At 37.7% G+C, this 13927-nt stretch overlaps 2 protein-coding genes across 6 annotated transcripts; one reads left to right on the top strand and one right to left on the bottom strand.

Moving 5' to 3' along the window:
* Positions 1-1672: 1672 nt before the first annotated feature.
* Positions 1673-7884, bottom strand: LOC131306636 (cadmium-induced protein AS8-like). 5 transcript variants are annotated; one of them, XM_058333011.1, is made up of 5 exons: positions 7766-7884; positions 4321-4554; positions 3897-4143; positions 2483-2746; positions 1673-1899 (listed from the first exon to the last, which is right to left on the bottom strand). In XM_058333011.1, the coding sequence occupies exons 3-5, from the start codon at positions 4135-4137 to the stop codon at positions 1886-1888; spliced, it is 519 nt and encodes a 172-aa protein (XP_058188994.1). In that variant the 5' UTR covers positions 4138-4143; positions 4321-4554; positions 7766-7884; the 3' UTR covers positions 1673-1885. The 5 variants fall into 5 exon arrangements, with proteins under 5 accessions (XP_058188994.1, XP_058188995.1, XP_058188992.1 ...); XM_058333012.1 differs by having other exon boundaries at positions 4321-4422; positions 7771-7880; XM_058333009.1 differs by having other exon boundaries at positions 4321-4604; positions 7771-7836.
* Positions 7885-7903: 19 nt separating this feature from the next.
* On the top strand, positions 7904-8793 carry LOC131306635 (protein PAM68, chloroplastic). Its single transcript, XM_058333007.1, has one exon. It carries the CDS (start codon positions 8062-8064, stop codon positions 8665-8667), a length of 606 nt encoding a protein of 201 aa, XP_058188990.1. The 5' UTR covers positions 7904-8061; the 3' UTR covers positions 8668-8793.
* Positions 8794-13927: the final 5134 nt, after the last annotated feature.

Consider the following 13927-nt stretch of genomic DNA (forward strand, 5'->3'; position numbering starts at 1 on the left):
AGTTTCTTGCTTTGTTCATGCAAGGTCTCTAATGGCATCATTGCTGGAACTTCAACTCGGAGTCCTCTGTCTTGTTGTGAGCAAAATTAATCTCTCTGTGAATTTTCTTGGACAAAATACGCACTAGGTCGATTGCAAGCTCTGTGAAAACGGGACTTTTACCTCTTGCAGTTCGCGAGTCGTTCATCATCAAATGGAGGCACCAATGAGGGTTCATGCACTCAGAGCATAATTCAATAAGCTTGGCATGGTTTTTGTTCAAGGAAAAAAGGAGCAAATGAATACAAACAGCAATGCAAGAGAAATTTAGCATGGATTTTTGAGCAAATGGTTATGCCATTTTTCAGATCTCTATTTCTTGTTTATAATTCGTCCCTCTTGAAAGTAATCAATGTTTCTATTGAAATTTTCTACATGTTACTAAATGGTATTTAAGTATTTTATTCAAGCTTTTGCTTTGCTATAACGTTGGATAGATGACAACTCATTTATTTAGTCGATCAAGAATATTGTTGGATTTGACTTGAGATATGGATTGATAATATTTAATGCCGAATGCGCAATTGTAAGTGTGAAGTCTTATTGATTTTGGTGGTTGATGATAACGATTGACAAGTTGTTGTCGAGGGTCACTAAGGTAACATCATATAGAGTAAAAATAAGTAGATTTCAATATTTAGTCACTTATAACTCAATTTTTCTTATAGCCAAAGAAAAACCAATCTAACACTCTTTGAGTCTCCCGTTTATGTAGATTTCATTCTTTTTTGGCCCATTTCGCACGCCATTTTTTTATGAATGCACTCCCATACTTTCATCTAGTATACACTATAAATTGTGGTGTTTCTTCTTTCTTTTCTTTTTTTAATTTTTACCCCCCAAAAAGAGATAAATTTTGGAGTGTATTTATGAGAAAATAGAGTGCGAAAATCATTTCCATCTGACATAGGATAAACTTCTCCTTATTCTGAAACAAGAGGGAAAAAAAAATAAAGACAAGCACACACACGTCTTTCTGGTGAATTTTTACTCTTTTCACCAAAAAAGCAAAGATACAAACAGTGAAACACTACAGGGCATAACCCTAGGAAAGCAAAAACAAAAGGAATAGAAAACCAAGATACTACCTAGCATCCCAGAAAACAAAGAGAAACACATCCTAAAGTTAGACTCAGTTGTTTTTATTTTATTTTTTTCAATTATGTAAGCCCAACGGGAAGTCAGTAGATTACTCCGCAATGGATTTCAGAGGCTATCCATAGTCCTGAATCCCAAACGCCCATAATGGGGCTCAAACCTTGGCCTCTCACACGGGAAAGACCAAGAGATGCCAACTGAGTTAGAGCTCATTGACAGACTCAGTTGTTAACTCACACACTTTTTAGTTTGCAGAAGAAGTTTTTTTTTTTGAAAAAAAAGTTAAGAACAAACTTAAATATCAGATTAATAAAAAAAAACTAGTTTGAATTTTTCCTGGTTGATACCAAGACGGAGTTGGGCAATGTTCTTACGTCTGCAAAAGCAATATTCTTATTCTCTGAGTATATGCTAATAAATTAGACACCCAAAGCTTTCATTGTCATTGATTCGTCAAACGGGTGATTCTCACTCTCTCTTCATGTATTTTCTAAAGGAATTTGAACCCGAGATCTTGTTGGTGCTGGCGGTCGTGTATCGTTGAACCAAATCAAGTACATGTTGTTAATGCTTGTCCAGTGCTTATATAGTTACAGAGAAGCCTTCTCTTCACTCCACCATGCGAAATAGATTTGTTGTTGACTTATAATTCTGTCACAACGACCAAGTTTAGAAGAATGTCAAATCATATGCTTACAATTCATAGTTTCATACAATACAATCGAGAGAGTCAGAATTATCCTTGGAATCAATCTTTGAAGCCTGCAAATACGTGACAACAAAATGTCATTTTTGACCGTTTCCTTAGACAATAAAAGAAAATAAATTGGAGAGCCAAGAGTAGACTACAAGGAATGCAAACTAGAAAGTTACACTTGGTATAACAATAGTGAACATAAAGGAGGAAGAAGGATCCGGTCACCTGGGCTACATATCCCGAAAAAGTAGATCTCCATAACTAAACAATTTCCCCGGACACGAACACAACACCATATGAATTAACCAACCCGTGTCATAACATCTTTTATTTCCTACTTTCCTCTTTCTGGCATATGCTAGACGTTTGGATGAAATAGGACTAAGACAAATAAAAGAGAAGCAAACATATGAAACGTATTAAACAATTGGTCCATTTTGGCGTTGAAGTTCTGGAGATCATCTTAGAAACGAAAATGGAGTAGCAAGAAAACAAAACTCTGGCAATTTTTTCGAGTAAATGTAAGAAAACTATATCCACCCCTTTACTTTTTGGCAAAGGGCTCCAAGTCCAACTCTGAAGTTTGAAAAGAGAGGGCTAAGTTTTAACACAACATTTACCAGCAGTGAATTGTCTTTGTTTGCATACCTTTGGGAGGATGGAGTAAGTTCGCGCCAAATTCCTGTAAATGATCCAGAATAGACCTAGTATGGGTAGACAATACCCTAGGCATCTCAGACAAATTGAACGAATCTCTAAGCTTGGAGCTAGAAAGCCTTCCAAGCGCTTTCTGTCGTACGCCGGAGATGTGTGGACCAATGTTACTCCAGCCACTTGCTGAAACATTTCTCAAGTAGAGTAAACCACTGGATCTGGCGATCTCCAATGCACTACTTCTTGTGGCCATAACAGCTGGAGAGAGAGAGAGAGAGAGAGAGAGAGAGATCAACTTCCGATTGAACACTTGTAGAAGTCCATGCACATTTATAACATCAGAAAACATATACAAACTAAACCCAAAACTCCTACATACTAATTCTTCAGGTTAGTGTTCATGTTACTGGCCAGTGTTAGACCTCATGAATTTTTCTGTTAGGAAGTCGTGCCAATACGTTTGGCACATGTTGAACTTTTGGCTTGTGGGCTAAAATACTTAAAACGTACGCAAGCAAAACCTGGTTTTCGGGAAGCTAAATTGTGTATGCCTATGCAGCACAGACACGGATACGGACACGAACACAGGACACGGCAATTCTATATAAATGGGATACAGACACGGCGGGAGACACGCCACATGTATAAATAAATAATAAATAAATAAATAAATAAATAAATATATATATATATATATATATATATACACACACACATATATACATATTTTTTTTTTTCTTTTCTTCCATGTAGTTGACGAAGACATATCCTATATGAATGTATGAGATTAACATGGTTCAAATATAGGCATAATTACAGTTAACTCAAATGTTTTGAATAATTTCATATTAATCCCTCAAAATTAAAAATACATCACATTTTGACCCACAGTCGTGTCCCCGGCATGTCCCCTGTGTGTCCCTTTATCAAAAAATAATAAAACTTATTGGACACACCACGTGGCGTGTCCAATACATATTTGGGCGTGTCCCCGTGTCCAATACGTGGACACGGTGCCCTTTTGGAGTGTCGGTACTTCATAGGTGTATGCTTTTTGGCTTCTACTTCCCAATAATCAGCTTCTACTAGAAGTTCAGCTACAACAAACACCTACTGAATAGGACTGTAAAAGATGATTTCATAATTAGTCATACGTACGGAGAGCCATATAAAAGCAAGTTAATTAGTGATGTGAGGGGCCTGTTTGTTTTGAAATTTTGGATTTGGATTTGTAGGTAAAGAAGTGTAGAGAGAAATATAATAATGATTGGAAATAGGGGTAATGATTGGAGAGAGATAGAGAGAAAAATAAGAGTAATAATTGAAGATAGAGATAAAAAGTGGAGAGAGAAATATGATAATGATTAGAATCCAAAATCCAAATCCCACAGAAGAACCAGGAGAGTACCAGAATAAGGAACTTCCAGGACATAATTGGCAGGAAGACCAATGCCAAAACCAGCCAGAGTGATGCCAACACTAAAACCAAAACCACAGCCCGCTCCAACATAACCGATCACCTCAGGGCCAAAGCCAGGACCCCATCCGACCCCACAGCCAAAGCCAATGCCCATGCCCCAAAAGGCTCCAGAAGTCGGATGCACTGGATTCCATCTTTCATATCTCCTGAACAAGCCTTTTATGATCATTATTACCTGCAATCAGAGTAGGTATACACAAAACAATTCATAAGAAGTAAGTGGAACTCATAATGTGTCTCATGCGCACAACATTTCCAGGAAACTTGTTTAACTTTAGATATAAGACATTTAAATACAGATGTATAGATTTCTAGGCAACAGAATCAACCTTTTATGAAAGAGGAATCAGACCTTCGTTGTCCTTAATTCAGGACGAGTTGTGGTTGTTACTTTTTGAAGCTCCGTTCCACGACAAGGAGTAAAAAGCTACCAGATCTCCGAGGATAGTCCACCCTATATAATAACATAAAAGGCATACCCCAAATACGTACCCATCATTTTCCAAAATTACTGTCAAATAATCTCCTCTTCTTCGTTTAAGCGCCATGGAATAACATCCTTTCTTGAAACTAATAGGAGTGAACCCTATACATATAGGGTAGAAGAGGGATATCAGAGACAAGAAGACCGTGGACCTGAACATTAACTCCAATGTTGGACTCCTATTTCAGATTACTTTATCAACATTATATACCTAAAAATTGGCAAAAATCAAGAAACAATAATGTATTCTTATTCTTGACTTACACTACCTTCATGCAAAACTACGAATTTCCTACTGACTTACTTTCGGTCTATAAATAACATGGTAAACTACTGGACAACACGGGAAAGAAAAAGAAAGAACCGTTAAAAAAAACAAAGAAAAGAAACGGAACCTACCTCTTGGAGGTCTCCAAACAAATTGTATTCTAATTGAAAACAAAATGATCTCGTTCAATCAAGGTCGATGTACAGAAAAAACTGTATACACAAAAACCTTAATTCTACAGAATGGCACCACATGGTGACGGATCAAAAGCATCAACTGAGTCAATTTGGTAATTTTTGACAACCGATATCGGCCCAACGAAGAAGGTGTATGGTTCAACTAAATGGCATTGCAACAATGAGTAAATTAGGGTAGAAAGCAGGAATGTGATGGATGAGAGTCTGAAAAGTACATTATTTCGCCAATCAGTTGGACTTAGGATGTAAAACACCAATTGTGTTTCGACCTAGACACTCCAATTTTGTATGGAACCCTTAAGCTCAACAACTGAGCTATCTGAGCTGCCATCAGACTCCATTTTACCACGTGTGTATTGGCAGAATGGCACAAAAAAGTGATGGATCAGAAGCATCAGCTAAGACAATTTGGTAATGAGTGATAGAACCAATATTCCTCGGGGAAGGAGGTATATGATTCTAGAAAGATGAGACCTTATCAGTAAACAGTCAATTAAGGAAGGTCATGCATTTAAGGACTGGAATCCATTATTTATTGTAGCATTGTGTCGTTTTTCCTATCTTCCACACTGAGATTCACCTGTGAATATGCTTTGAACATTCGTGGATCTTGGTTCAGAACCCTCAAATTGTAATACCATATGTGATGCATTGTAGCATCCCAAAGACTCAACTCAAGCATTCTTACACCCCAGGTTTCAAAACTTCTCATAATCAACAATGACAAGGATGTGAAACATGTGATTTCGTGGATCAAAGTTGACAGAAACTGTCATGTGACTCATGTCTGACACACTAATGGAAGAAGTAGTCAAGACTGACTCCTAGGCGCATCTAACTCAGGAACCTATTTTGCTTTCTCAAGCACCTAAATTACAATCTACCACATGCCGATTGACCAAAAGACGAGCATACACTTCCAAGCAGCTTGCTCTCTATGGGAAAACTTCAGTGTCAGTATTAGTCAGTAGCATACCACATGTATATACACCTCTTTCCACAGCAAGGATTTTGCTAAGGGGCGAGAAAGACCAGAACAAAAATAGGTTGATATAGCAAGAAAAAGATACATTTAGTTTAACTAAAATCATAGCCTTTGTTCAAGGGGGTTTGGCATAAAAGGGCTGATGCAGCCAATGAGTTGGGATTTTTACTTTCTCTGTCTTTTTATGGGTAAAATGATTTTATTTTTTTCTATACTCACTAATAACATAATCACCTAAAATTTTCAAATAAACCACCCACCATGTTTTAGGAAAAGAGCAGAGTCAGCAGAATAAAGCATTAATCAAATGGTTTACTCCAAAACTAACAGTTAGATATTACATTTTTTTCTTCTTTATCACCTTTACAATAAGGTACCCCTAAAATAATGCTGGTTTTGAAAACCGGGAATCCAAGGCTTGGATTATGAAGTAGATATACCCACTTAAATACAAGGCACACGCCCAAGTGGATAGTAACAAAACCGAGTCTTAAATCCCAGCAATTGGGGCCGGCTACATGAAACCATTTTCTCCATTGAGTTATGTCGAGGGAATCGTTTTTCAGGATATGCAAAAAATGTAGATCCTTTCGAACTACTGCCTACAAAGTTAATTTTGGTCTCTCCTTCCCCTTGTTGATTCCATCTACCCTAACCATGCCACTCCAAGCTACCAAATTCATCGCCACACCCGGGTGCTGATACAATGCCCCTGGAAAATAAAAATTCTAAGCAACCCGAGACAGGCATAATGCCCATTGCATTTCGTTCGAAGCACACTAAGGCAGGCGCAACACGTCGCATGAAGGGAACACCTAGCATTACTCATAGTCATAATCTTCACCTATATGCAACGAGAGATTCTTCTTGTTAACCGATGTGGATGAGCATTGCACCCTTTCAAGTTCTAAAACGTGAATTCTGTGTTGCTACAGGAAGCCAAATTGAAAGTGAACTACCTTAATCATATAAAGTTTGCTGACCAACGAACTTCATAATTCGAATTCCTGCTATCAACCATCCTACAAAGACTACGTTTTTATAACATGACTTTTCTTAATTGCAATTATCTCCTCCCCTTTCCCAATTTAGACAATTGGCCCCATTGGTTTCCTGTTTCGAGGGACAGGAAAAGGAAACCCTTAAGCATTCGAACAGGAAAAAGAAACCCTCAAGAGCATCTCCAATCGTTACCCATTTTACTATCCATACCCAAAATTTGAGTAAAAAGCCCAAAAACTCATCTCAAATGTTATACCCATTTTGAGTTTTACCTATTTCCTAATCCTAATTTGGATAGACTCAAACTCAAACTCATACCCATTTTTTTCTCACCCTCTTTTCACTCTCATTAATTACAAGTGTGCCACTCATTAATTAAAAGTATGTCATTTCATAATAGATTTGTGTAAAAATATGGGTTTAGCATTGGAGATCCCTTACCCAAATCTCTACCCAAATTTGGGTGAAAAAAATGGGTAAGAATTGGAGAGGTCAATCGAAACAGCTCAAAAATCCCCATATTTGTTAAACAACCATCCAGCTAACTTCAATTTCACAGAGTTTACGTAAATTGGAGAGGTAGAAAGGGGAAACGCTAATTTCAGAGCTTGCTCTCTTCACTTTTTCATGTGTTTTCTCAACAAACAAACACAATACTCTTGCATTATCTGATGGAAAAAAGTTTACCCTAAACAAATATACAGTCACATTTAACCCTGAAATGATCCAATTTGCAACATAACAAACACATGACACCCACGAAAAAAACACTCATGAAAGACTGCATACTCGCTAAATTCGTGTACATATGTACATAACTAGGTATAGATGTACTACGAGAGAGAGAGAGAGAGAGAGCACCTTACCGTCAATCCAAGCTTCTCTATGGATATTTCTTTTTCCGGGAGCTTTCGCTGTGAACTGGCACAAAGAAGCTGTTGGTGCAGAGGACCCGATATCAAACATATGTACAACAAAATAGGTAAACACTACTTTCACTGAAACTGGGGGTATCCGAGTAATTTTACATCTACTCGGATGCAGATAAGCTTTTCCTTCGTCCAAATATATATCCTCCACAACATCACCACCTCCAACCATTGGAAAGACATGTAAAAGAAAACCCAGAAACCAAAGAGAAAAGAGGAAACCAAAACATGGAAACCTGTTCAATTCCAAGAGCACTACCCTTCCTCTCCTCATCTCTCTCATCCCCAACCAAACCCATCTCCCAATTCCCAATCTCCGCCCCAAAACCTTACCCAAACCAAACCCACATGACCAACTTCCCACCCCTCTCAGCAACCCTGAACAGCCCAAGAGGCTTTGGATCCTCACGCAAGAAAACCAAGAGGCCAAAGAAGAAAAAGCAGAAGCAGAAGAAAGGCTTTGACAGTGATGATGAAGAAGAGGAAGAGGGAGAAGAAGAGGATGATGCAGAGGAAGGGGTAATTCCGGAAATAGTGACCAACCGGATGATAAGCAGGATGGGATTCTCGGTGGGTATCCCTCTGTTCATTGGGCTCTTGTTTTTTCCTTTCTTTTATTACTTGAAAGTTGGGTTGAAGATTGACGTGCCCAACTGGGTGCCCTTCATTGTGTCGTTTGTCTTCTTTGGGACAGCCCTTTTGGGGGTTAGTTATGGGATTGTGTCCTCCAGTTGGGATCCCTTGAGGGAAGGGTCACTCTTGGGTTGGACTGAGGCTCGGAAGAACTGGCCTGTTTTCTGGCAGTCATTCAGGGGTAGATCTGGAAACAAGTAGCACTTACTCTATTTTCTCTGTATTTTGCCAGGTCCATGAGTTCATTGCCTTTTTCTATGTTAACATTTTCACAGTGTATTTTTCTTTACTCCGCACGTAGTTAATTGCAGATGGTTTGGTTGTGAATCTCTCTCTCTCTCTCGCTCGCTGATGTAGCATTTAGTTAAAGTTGAAACATGTTTGGCTTCCTAAATTGAATGATATGTGGAAAACGGGGAATGAGAAATGTGGTAATGCAGCTGATTCGGTCGTCCATCTCGACAAAATGACCGGAAACTAGATGAACTTATTGAATCTAACTTCTTTTTTCAACGGTCAAGGTGTCGACTTAGGCGCAGGTGTCGACTTAGGCGCACCTCGACTATTGAATCTAACTTGACACCTTATCAATATTGAAGCACATGATGTAGTTTATTGTAGTTTAGTTTGGTTGATTCGTTGGTTGTATGGATTCAAATGCTCTCTGGAATGGCTCAATGTTACTTTAAGGCTTAAGCTAAGATGAAGGTGATGACTGATGATGAATAAGTTCGCGCTTTTTAGCTTTCTTCAGGATTTGGTCCGAACTGTTTGCCAGATTCCCACGCATTATGCACCCGTTCACCACGGCAGTAAATCACGAAATCTTGGTGATCTTCCAACCGAGTGCAATTTTGTTCACCCTCCTTAAAAATGATGAACATTACCTTCTCTCTTATTAGTTGAAATAGTGTAGATTCCACCAAAAAGTGATGTCATGTTTACCATGCAATACACTTTTTGGTAAGCATGACATCACTTTGTAGTAAGATCCACATCATTTCAACAAGGAGGGTAATGTTCACCTTCTTAAGTGGAGGATGAATAAAACTCAACTCTCTTCCACCCAATATTGGAAAGTCTACTTTAAAAAATTTTGCTTTGCACCCTTCATTTTTTTTTTTCTGTTATTGATGGGGAGCCTGCTTAAAATCATTCGCCTGGCACCCCTTATACTCAGTTCTGTAATGGATGATCCATTTCTGGTTTCTTTATTTTCAGCCCTTTGGGAGTTATCCTTTTGTATTCATGTTTGTTCATGCATTTTATTTTCTTCCTTTTTGTAGTATCCCATTCTCTGATTTTCCAACTCTTCTTTTATTCACATAGGTATCTGGACCTTTATCTCAAACCTCAGGTCTCGATATGTATTTTGAACCTCGTTAGGTTATCGTGCATGCGAAATATCACACTGGTCGCTCATCACTATCGTGGAGAAAATCTTCCTTTTGTATTTAAAAAATTCACGCCTAGTATAATTTTGAGAATTATCTTCGAGACAAACATGTCTCCATAGTCCATATGAGACTATCCCCACCAGATTAGTGTGATTTTTTGCACGTCGAGAAGCCAAACGGTTTGATGAATCGCTTTTTCAACCCATATTCGGGAACTAGTCTGGCCAATTCAAGGACTAAATTTTTCTCTGACTCTAAGTTTTGAGAGAGAGAGAGAGAGAGAGAGTAGTCTGGACTTATTCGTGCAATATACTACATGTAAGGCCCACTAAGTAATATGTATGCATCAAATGAAAAAGTGACTCAGATCATTTTGGGCCAAAGAAGTCCCTTTAAGACATCATCTCAGTTAGAAAAGAGCCCATCGGATAAGTTAACCATATTGCATGGGACTTTCTGATTTAAAGTGGATTTCGGTAACCCCAAAGAAAATTGAGGAATGAGGAATCCGTCGGATCTCTAAAAAAGAGGGAAAATGTTAAAGGTTCAGACAAGACAACAAGTGCGTTGAAGATGTGAAGAATATCTAAAAAACATATAAATATTTAGTAATATTTAATTATTTATATTCAAGATGCCTTCGGAGAATTCTTTTTTTTTTTTGGACTCTCTTCTATTGTGAGTGTGTGTGTTTACGCATAGTGATAGCATTGTTGAAATGGTAATGCATGCGCCTTCGATTGAGAATAAATTCTTTATACCGCCGGTATAAACATTTGTTTCCTCCAAATTAATTGCATTGCGACACGTGTCAAAACAGTGGTCCCAATTAATAAAACATGGCAACGTAGCGCAATGCAATTGATTTGGAGGAAACAAATATTTACACCGGTGGTATAAAGAATTTATTCTCCCTTCGATTATGTCAGTTATTCGTAAAGTTGATTTGTCACCAAATAACGTTAAAATTTTGGAGGGAGACTTATATATGAAAATGTATTCGTATATATTTGGATATTTGGGTGTATATTTTAAGATTCTGCGAAGGCGTGCTGTTCTTTCTTTCTAAAGTGAATAGTCAATATATTACTTCCACCCGCCGTGAAAATGGTGGATTATCCACCACTGCTGTTGTGGGCCCTATGGTGTATTTATTGGTGACAAATCGTTTATCTTCTAGGACAGGCAGAGTTGAATATTCATACAAAAAAATCAGCTTAATTAGACATCGACAGATATATCATCAAAATATATAAATTTTGCTTTATAAAATGGATGGTCATGGACAGTTTAACTCGACACAATTAGACCGTCCATTTTATAAACTAAAATTCAACTTTTGATAGATCTATCGATGTCTGATTAAGCTGGTTTTTTTGTGTTTTTGTTTTTGTTTTTTGGCGTTAATTTACTTTTATGTGGGCCATAAAAGATGAACAATTCGGATTATAGCATTAAACGCACGGTAAGACCCACAACGGCCCCACATAAAAGATGAACGATTCGGATTATAGCATTAAACGCACAGTAAGGACCCACAACGGAAGAGATAGAGAAAATCCACTGTTTCCACTGCTGCTACTGCCGATGAAAAGAGTTTAATATCATATATATTTTTATAAAGAGTTGCTTATTTAGTGTTCCTTGAGCCTCTAAAACATACAGTATACTACTAGTGATAAGAAAGAAACAATATTTGTGTGTGGGAGACACGTACAGTTGTTACAGCTAATTAAAGAGTAAAGAAGAATGTAATCATAGGTCATTAAACATTGGAAATGGGGAAAGAGTACTTGAGGACTAAGATTGAGATCTACTTAGACGATATCTTTTCATTGGCTTTTGGAAATAACTAATTAAATGGTTATTAGGCCAAGCAGATAATAACCGAACATTCCTAACGTCAAAACAAAGTCTAGTCTCCTCCATACTTTTATGTTCGTTCTGCCTTTACACACACTTTCATATAGGAGGAGTATTTCTTTACATACACAAAAATATACTAGATAGATTAATTGGTTTGGATCCTCTCCAATCCGTAAAAGGGATTGGACCGTACTGTTTCAGTATTTGTGAGTTTTTTTTCAACCACTTTGATGATCATGACTCTTGTTAACACTTGCCGAGAACATCAACCATGTCTACCACACATATCGAAGACTAAGATTTTAATATGATTTTGTCTTTACCCAATAGGTTAGTACACTTCAGTAGAATCCATTTATCTGAAGATAAATATAATACGATCATCTGCTTATATGGAATTAATTTTTGACATTGATATTCTTGGCGAGCTCAAAAAATAAACAGTTTGAATTATAGAAACGAGCCAAAAAAAATGATCCACAAGCACGGAAAATAAACGGTGTCCAATCTCTAAAAAGGACTACAGAGAATACATCTCTGTAGATATCTGTATCAAGATGGTGATCACTTGAGAGAAAAGAGAAACATGGTGCACATGCTGGTCTTTCCCCTTCGAATATTTGGGTTTGGAGGGAAGGTGATGTTATTCTAGGACATGGACGGTAATGTGTGCACAAAATAATACACATCCATGTGTACAAATATACTACTATCTTCAATTCTAAGTAGTGGTTGTTGAAGATAAAGTTAGCTTTTTGATAATTCAGGCGTGCAGACCATTTATGCATACTTCGAATATATTTGGGATCAATTCCGCCGCTCATTACAGGAGCTCAATTAAAATTGGAGTAGGGCCCATATAGATTGATTCTAAAGAAGTTAATAACATCTTAGAGGTGCTGGGAATGCCTACAATTCTTTTGTCCTACATTGTTTAATTATGTTGTTTCCGTTTTTGTAGCCTATTATAAATAGGACTTCTGGGGAATTCTTTTGTGGCCTTTTTCATATTGTGGCCTTTTTAGAGTTACGAATTACAACCAGCTCTTTGTATCTTTTCTCCACGTTAGTTAGTGAATCGTCTCTCTCCTTGCCTGTGGATGTACCCATCGTGAGGTCAGGTCATAAGAAAGTAATATTTTGTGAATTCTCTAGTACCCATCTTGAGAAACCATATATCTTGTGTCTCTTGTGATTTCTTTTTTAGTTTTCTCTTTCTCGTTGTTAGCTTGCATTCATAGCCTTCGTTACAACAAGAGGTGTTGAATCTAAGACCTTAGGAAGAAGTAAACTCTTGTCCTTTTAACACTTCTATCCGGGGGGGGGGGGCGCAGGTCCCTACACAACTCCAAATACGCTCGCGTATTATATTAATTTTTAGATTTTTTTTTTTGGTCAACGGAAGAAGCATGCTCATTTATAAAAGTCATACAACATCTATAGATTATTATTGAAATACAGATCAAGTCATATGTCAGTAACAAATTCTCACCCAAATACAGAGACCCAGTCAAACCCTAAAACTAACGATATGCAAGAAAAGCAAAGAGACGAAACTGATGTCTTACGCCTAAGCAAGAATCATCGCTCATTTTAGGCATAAGTGGAGCTATAGCACCCAGACACCAAACGCCTCGGGATGGCGGAGCTTCAAATCAAAGACAGCATCAAAAACCGACGGAAATCAACAGCCCACCGGATTGAATCCGGACAAAAACAAAATAAAATAAAACATACACTCCCCTCCGTCATTGAGCAACCTTTCTCTTGTCTAACCCTCTACCGATCAAAGCTCTAAAGCCAACGACTCAAGAAGCCACCGGCGGCGAGCAGAGCGGTGACAAGTGGCAAGCGGTTTGGGTAGAGGAGGGGAAGGGAAAATTAGATCTAAAGGCAAAAATTAATTCCTCCCCTCCAGCCGCCGGTGGCAACATATACTTGAAAATATATTTTTTATTACCAATATAAAAATATATGTGATTCGGACCCTTGCTAAATACAAATCCTGCGTCCCCTGCTGTTTCTATCAAGATCATTTGGATTAGCACATGTATATTTTTTGAAAGGAGCACATGTATATTGAGATCCATTAATAAATCAGAAATTTAATTGTAATCCCTCCTTTTCTGCATAAAATCTACCAGATAAAAATTCAAACTTCTTTTTCTGTTACCGATACTGTCCTTACGAGCTTTAAG

Source organism: Rhododendron vialii, chromosome 11a (assembly GCF_030253575.1).
Source record: "Rhododendron vialii isolate Sample 1 chromosome 11a, ASM3025357v1".
Classification (NCBI taxonomy): domain Eukaryota; kingdom Viridiplantae; phylum Streptophyta; class Magnoliopsida; order Ericales; family Ericaceae; genus Rhododendron; species Rhododendron vialii.